The sequence below is a fragment of the Rhinolophus ferrumequinum genome, chromosome 20, assembly GCF_004115265.2.
Source record: "Rhinolophus ferrumequinum isolate MPI-CBG mRhiFer1 chromosome 20, mRhiFer1_v1.p, whole genome shotgun sequence".
Classification (NCBI taxonomy): Eukaryota; Metazoa; Chordata; class Mammalia; order Chiroptera; family Rhinolophidae; genus Rhinolophus; species Rhinolophus ferrumequinum.
The window spans coordinates 39,692,273-39,700,000 of record NC_046303.1 but is presented as its reverse complement, the minus strand read 5'-3'; the positions used below and the strand labels follow the sequence as shown (position 1 = coordinate 39,700,000).

General features: G+C 34.6%; 1 protein-coding gene across 1 annotated transcript in view; it reads right to left on the bottom strand.

Moving 5' to 3' along the window:
* Positions 1-2,997: 2,997 nt before the first annotated feature.
* SEMA3D (semaphorin 3D) overlaps positions 2,998-7,728 on the bottom strand; it is a 200,307-nt gene continuing 195,576 nt past the window's right edge. The window contains exon 18 of the mRNA XM_033088884.1: positions 2,998-5,578. Coding sequence (XP_032944775.1) covers positions 5,159-5,578 — 420 coding nt within the window. The 3' untranslated portion in view covers positions 2,998-5,158. The remainder of the gene's footprint in view (positions 5,579-7,728) is intronic.

Below are 7,728 nucleotides of genomic sequence, written 5' to 3'. Positions count from 1 at the left end.
AGAGACTCCTGGGGTGAATCCTGCCCTGTTTGGTAAGCCCCTTTACCATAAATGGCCAAGCTCCAAGGTCCACCAGTCAAAACTTGCCCACCAGTGCTTGCACATACCTGTTTCCCCTACAGCCTCAAAAAACTCGCTCCCATCCCTGAATCTGGAGTTCTGCCTTTTGAGCGTTAGCATCCTGTTCTCATGGCTGGTGTCACTCATAGTAAAATAGCCAATCGTTCTCTACTGTAATTCTCATTGTTTAGTGTTTGGCTTTGCCAGGTGGACAGACTCTTTAGTGTCAGGTGGACAAACTCTTTCTGTCCTGTAGCAGCAGTATTTGCAGCTTCACCTTCTAGGGCAAGTGTTTCCTGGACTAGTAAAGTCACACTAATGCAATAAGAAGTTTGGTGGTCATAGATGCTTTAGACTCTCAGCTTCAATGTTAAACTCTTCTATGTTTTGTCCTGAGAATCACCCATGTGTCTTTTTATATTCAAATAAATACAACTGGAATTTCCTCAATTATTAATACTGTGTTGTATTTTATTTAAAATGACAGCTTGGACATGATCTAGTAGGACCTAAGAATGCCCTATGCAATTTTTTTCTTTTAAAGATTATGATTACTGTAAACTCTCATTTTGAAGCCTGTCAGAGCACTCAGAAAACTTCACATTTCTCTATGCAGTATCTGTACAAATTATTTCACTGTCGAGGCTGGGGCGGTGTTATAATAATATTATCTGTTTGCTGATACTAAGTATCCTTCCTGTGTGTATCAAATTGACAAGAGAGATATAATTTTCTCAAAAAGAAATTCAAGAACTGTCTTCATAAAGCAAAAAAAAAAAAAAAGCAACAAAAACCCTCAGTTTACTCCTTTAGTAAATTATACTCATACAGCTAAATATATAGATGAGTATTTTAAAATCTCAGTTGTAAAATAATAATTGGAAGTCTTAAAAGTAGTTACTTGTGGTAATGTCATCTCAGTCCACCAAAGTGTAAATTTATATCACAGTAAAGCTTAACTATATAATTGTATTAATTAGAGACATTCTCTTTTCTTTGGAAATTACTGCATACTTTCAGTGCAGAACACATCTACTGAAAACTGTCAGGAAATTTTTTTTTGGTATTTGATTTAGTGCAATTCTATATATGAAATTTAGTTACTGTGTTTAGGGTTTGAAAACAAAACTTGCACACAAGCCAATATTCTGTTTATAACCATAGAATACTAATGTTTGTGTTTTATTATAGTACAATCAAAATATACATTTAACAAATTTCAATTATTTTAGATTACAAGACTACAGTTCTTTTAAAATAGCAAAACTGTTAATTCAAAATTGATAGCTATCCACTTACAATTCCAGAATTAAATTACACAATTAACTGACAGATTTTTGCCCTTTTCCCCAAAATCATCTATCTCAAACTGATTATAAATACTTTATACTACAGAATATTTAAATGAGAGGTATAAGTCATGTACATGTTCCTGTCTTTGCACTGTCAATGTGTAGCATCTTGGTATTTTAGAGCTTATTTCTTAACCTCATATGTTAGTGAAATTATTTAAATATTGTGGTCATTTTCTGTGACAAAAATATATATTTCTATAAAAACACTTTAAATATTTTTTTTTTTTCTAAACTACCCATTTTGAATTAGGCAAATCAATTCCAACATGTTGTCTAAAAAAAGTGTAACCTTCTAAAGGGAAGCTATTTCAGTTTTGATTTTCATTTTTATTGATGATATATATGAAATATGTCTTTAAGTTTAAAATATTTAAATTAATATGTGTTTATGTTTTTAGTATTTTGTGGACATCTAGATGGTATTAAATTGTCCTTAACATTTTAATTTTGATAATGTTTCAAGAAAGAGGCACTGGCCAGTGCAAACTTTTTTGTTTGTTTGTTTTTTGTTTAATCTATACCATTCAGCAGGAACAAAACTTGATAGAATATGAAGAACCAAAATACAGACCAAAAGTGAAAATCAAAAGTAAGGCAATTTTGCAGGCAGCATATTGTAAATGAGTATTACTGAGCCAACAGATTGATGAGATTTTGTGTGAATTATAATTCTTCTACTATTGTGGCTTTTGCAAATTCCTAAATTTCTTTATGACTATCATTCCTTCTGTTAATTTGGTTGATTTCCAAAAATGTTTTATTCAACAATGTGAATGTAGCATATTCAGCTCTCCAGGGATGGGGGCGGGGGGGTGGGGAGGATGGTGACGGGTTCTATATAAATTAATTACTTAACTATCCATTTCTAAACAAACTACTAAAATTCCCAATAAATTGAATGTGAATGAATGCAGACAGGCAGGATTGCATTTAGCAGCATAAACAGCTGAAATGAAATGCAGATGAGACTATGCCAGTCAAAGACATACGTACTCAAAACAGGAGAGAAAACTATCAATTCAAGAATAAACATACACATTTTAAGACCTCTCCATAGAGAGCTGATTTCTAGGCAAATGTATTTGAAACTATTCCCTATAATTTTATTTTTTATTATTTCAGAATTTGGTAAACTCTTCAGTTGTGAGGAAGCACATATTGTGTCTCATCTCTAGATTTAATACATTCACACTGTTTCTCTAAGTGTTCTAGGCAATTAAAGGGTTAAAAAAATTAAACATAGCCTAGATGTCCTCTATCTTTATAAATACATGTAAATCTTTGCCCATATGTTGTTTTTTAATCATATAACATTTTATTTTACTAACAATGTTTGAAATATATATTTAATTATCATAAATTAATAGTTTTAGATCCAAAGCAGCCAGATTATTACCTGTACAGTAAAATAGGTTCCCCAAATTTTGTCTGAATAACTATGATAAAAAGTAATTTAAAAATGGCTTGGACACTCATATTTGGATGCAAACCAAATTTATATTCACAAGTCAATCCTAACATTTAAGCTCCATGTAATTTTCTCAAAGCCATCATCCATAACTTGATCATTACTGTCTGATTACAAATATTTGGAAATCTTTGAAAAATAAAGCATGCTCCCACTTATTTGCTTTGAATTTGTTATGAGTTCCTGGAACATTTTAACCCAGCAAATCAGTAGTTACAAATACTCGTTGCAATATTCAATAAGTAGTCTGATCTTACTACAACTATTATTATGCATTATTTTTTAAAAGAGTGATTTGTTCTGGTTTGCTTTTTCTTTTTAAATCCTTAAGTTTTCCTTATATTGAAACATCTACAAATATTTATGAGTTTCATATCAAAAAGGGATACTTAACCTCAGCTATCAGTGTGACTACTTTGAGATAGGTAAGCGATGTAAATGAAGTGAAATGTAAGATAGAATGTTTTGAACATAAAGCCAGCTACAGACATGATATTGAACTCTGTACTAATCACATGGGTTCTCAGAGGCTTTTCTTTCAAGACACGTAGAATGCATGAGAAATGAGAAATGTCTGCTATTTAGCTTTCTGAAAAGCTGCCTTCCATGTGAGGAAGTGACTAATTTTTCATTTCACACTAAAAAGGGCGTGAAAAGGCAAAACAGAAGAAGGCTAAGAGTTGTGTTTAAAAAGGAAAGGTGAGTCCTTCTTAAACAGGCAGGAACCATGCCATGCATATTCAGAGGTAAAGTCAAATTGTAAATATTTGAAAGTGCTAACAAAGTATAAAAAAATGTTTATGTTGTTTGTTTTCTTTACATGCATTAGGCTTGTTTATTATTAAATTACTAAAACAATGCTACTTGAGTTACAGCCTATAATCTCAGAAATGCAAAAAGATTGTGAGAAAAAAAGATGTCAAAGAGTTAATTTAACCCTTCCCGTTGTCAAAATTTTTGCATTTGTTCTGTTATTCAACAAATATACCTCCCTGCTCCCCCACCACTGTTGTCTACTTAATTCTATCTCTATATATGTATATACTGTTTTTTTTTATTCACTCAAATAAAATCCAATGTCCCAATATTCTGGAAAGAACAAAGGCAGTAAATGGAAATAATTTATAGAGTATGATTATTTTTTTTTGAAGAGAGAAAGTGCATACTGAAATCCCATTGGTTGTAAATAAATTTGTGTTCATTCTTCCCAAGATCCTTCAGAAAATTTACTTTTCCTCAGACTTTGCTAGCAGTTTGTTATAATCTAGAATTTTTTTAACAGATGGATTATAAATTGGCAGCTACATATACTCTGGTGAATAAGCTACATTACATTTCACTCACTTTATTTGTGACTGCTCTTTCTTTTTATAGGGATAAGAGTTTTCCCAAAAGCCAGAATTTATGGCTGTCTTTCCTTCTGTCTCCTAACAGATCCCATCTGTATGCCTTCCCATTAGGATGCAGTAGACATCATGATGTTTCCCTTATTTTATTAAAATGTTCTCCCCTATTGTACTGAAATATTTATCAAGCATTCTGTCCATGTAAATCTCAGCAAATAATCTAAAAACACATAACTGAGCACCCACCTCTCTCTGTGAACCTGTTCCTCTTGACAAGTCACAAGGAATCCTCGGAGGAGCATTTATACCCTTCAGTAAATCAGTGCTGTCCCACACTAAATAACCCCTGTGGTCTGAAAGAAATAATGCACTTCTCCAAATTCCTAAACCATGCACCAAGTGTGAATGGCTGACTGGGAAAGTTCCTGTTGATAATGTGAGCAGTCTGGATTTGTGTCTTCCTTCCAATTCCTACCACAAGGCAGCCAGTTCTAGAATGGAATGATATATCTGTTCGTAAGAACACATAACACAACAGCATGATAAACTCCATGCTTACTGGCCATGCAAGGAAAACGAAGCACCTCAGTACAATATCAAATATGATACTTGCTTAGCTCACTTATTTACATGGCATCATAAATTCAAAACCTGACAACATAAAACATTTACAAATGTAAGTAAGTTCCTATGTTGAGGATAATTCTGACACATTGCAGGTACAAGTTTAGTTCTTGGAAAATGGGTTCAGATGAACTATTTGCCCTCACTATGCCATATTTACCATACATAGTCTTGCTCAGATTATTTTTCTTGTGCCTTAGCAAAACTCCATGGAAAACTCTTATGAGTTAGTATAAGGGATGTACAGAACAGAAGACAGTATTTTCGCAGTGAAAAGAATTTTTTTCTTTAAATTAAATAGAAAACTACGTGGCCACAGCACTAGGAAGCTCATCCCCGTGATGTCTTCGGTTTCGTTTCTTCTTCATTTCCTGCATGTGCTTCCACTTTGGGCTGCCCTTGTTTCGCTGTCTCCGCTTCTCCCTGTGCCACATCTGTTCGCAGTACTGGTCGAGGCTGAAATTTGGGCTGCTAAGGATTTGGATGTAGTCTTTGTATCTCAACCGTGACTCAGCCAACAGATCCTTGACCTGCCCTTCCTCGTGCTCTGCCCTCTGGGTATTTTCCATCTGTTCATTCTCAATGACATTCAAAGTCAGCTTCACTATGGTGTGGATGAAAGTGTGCTCCTGCGCTTTGCAGTAATACATCCCAGAGTCCTTCTTCTGCAAACTTCGAATCAGTAGCCCATATTCTGTTTTGATGATCCTTTCATCGGATTTCAACTGCAGAATTGAAAAAATGTAGGTAATAAATGAAAAACAGAGAGGGCTATGAGCAAATGATAACAGCCTACATAGTTTTACTTAGATGAACCTAAAAGATACATTCCCCATCTCTCTGTCATCAAGCATAACATAATCAGCCATAGTTCAACAGAGTGAAAAAAATTCAACTAAAGTAATAGCTCCCAAAGATGCATGTTTGCATCTTATTACATCTAACTGAACATTTAGAATACAGTATAGAGTTAGTTTTTTTCCTCCCCCAGTCTACAGATAGGAAAGGAAAGCTGTAAAAATTAATGAAAACTGGAAACTACCAACTGACGACCTTGACAGAGATTTCAGATACTAATTCGTGTCCTATCTGTAACGTAGAATAGAACAATGATTCCAAAGGAATTTACTCTGTTTTTTAAATATCACCAAATAAATGATCTGATTAGCACATGGAAACTGTAAGTGGTGACTTGTTAAAAGGCAAACGAAAAGGCATGGAAACAGACTTTTGGGTGTTAGAGCTATAAGTGAGCAGGCCATAGTCAGGTTAGCAACACTGAAAGCTGAATTTTCTCTTTTGAGCCTGGATTGAATTTTGATACTGTGTGTGCTATGTACATGATACTTTAGATTATGTCATTTGTGGAAATATTTGCCATACCTTGATACACTATAGCACAGTAATGTGATTTCAAGTGTGAGAACACTCCATGAACAAAAGGAACCTCTCCTGAAATGTGATGCACTTTACCCTATGAAACAACACTACTGAAAGGCAATTCAAACGTGTAAGCTTGCCTGGCCCCCAGTCTGGTGGTGTGAATAGGAAACCTATCTTCAGTCAAACGAAAGGCATGTTTACCGACACAAGAGCCCTGTTTAATGTGGAGTATTGTTAAGTGGCTCACAACAACAACAAAGACGTCTGGAAGGTTTCCCAGTGTACACATCTGCCCCTGTATTGGAGACTTTTAGTTGATGGAAATCAAGGAGGCATAAAGACAGCTAAATTAAATTTATTCACAGTGGGTGGACGAAACTCTGCATCTTTATGTGAAAAATATGTAGGAAAAATCCCCCAATTCTGGAAATATGAGAAAAGGAAAAGAAACATCTCTGGCTACCAGCCCAGTTAACTAAAAAGTATATGGCCAACCACCCTCTGTGCCAGAGAAGTACAGCTGGCGGGGTACCACGTGAGGCCAAAGGCAGGTCACAGCTCGGATCCCTGGTTAATGAGGCCGAATGGTCTCCAGCCCCGCCTTTGCTCTACACTGAATCCCCACCATCGGGTTTTGTTTGTTTGTTTCCTTAACTTGGCCCATTTGGTGAGTTGGGTGGGCAGAACTTTTTTTTTTTTAAGGGTTTTATTCTAAAGGATCAGACATTTTTAAATGCCATTGTAACACAAACTAACCTTGAATTCACTTACATTTGCAGTAACCATAGGAGTTTCGTGCCTAAAATAAATATGTATTTGAATTGGTAGGGTTCTAAAAGGCCAATCTGAAACAGGAACATCAATCTGAAATTTAACACACTGGATATATTTTTTCCTTTAAATAATTTTACTATAGAAATTATTATTATTTGTTTTTAATGTAAATACAGCTTAGAACATAAAACACTGACTCTGTAGCTTAGGTTCTGGTCCTTATCTGCTAGGCTTCCTATGATGATTCATTTATCTTCCCTGCTTTGTCTCCCATTTATCAAGTTGATGACATAGCATATGGTGTGTTTTTTTTTTTGGGAGGGGGAGGTGGTAAAAGTAAAGCTCTTTGAAGGTTAAAGTGTGAAGTATTATTAGCAACATTATGGACTACTGTCAGTTTGCTAGAGAAGTGATGTTCTGAAACCTTTATTTCTGCAATTCTCTTAATAGGAAAAGGCCTACGGTTATTAGCACGACAATCAAAGAGGGTAACTTCATTTCCAGTACATCAGTAGATTTCCTTTTCATAACGGTATTCTTGCTAATGTTTAAACTGTTTCATGTGGCTTTAAAGATTGTCACAGCTCTGACTCACTACTTTTTATTGTTCTTTAATCTTCTGACAGGAAGAAATTATGACTTTGATTTCACACATATTATGCCACACTTTGTCATTTTTTTTTTGCTATTCTCTTGTATTCTGTTTATGTTGCTTTAC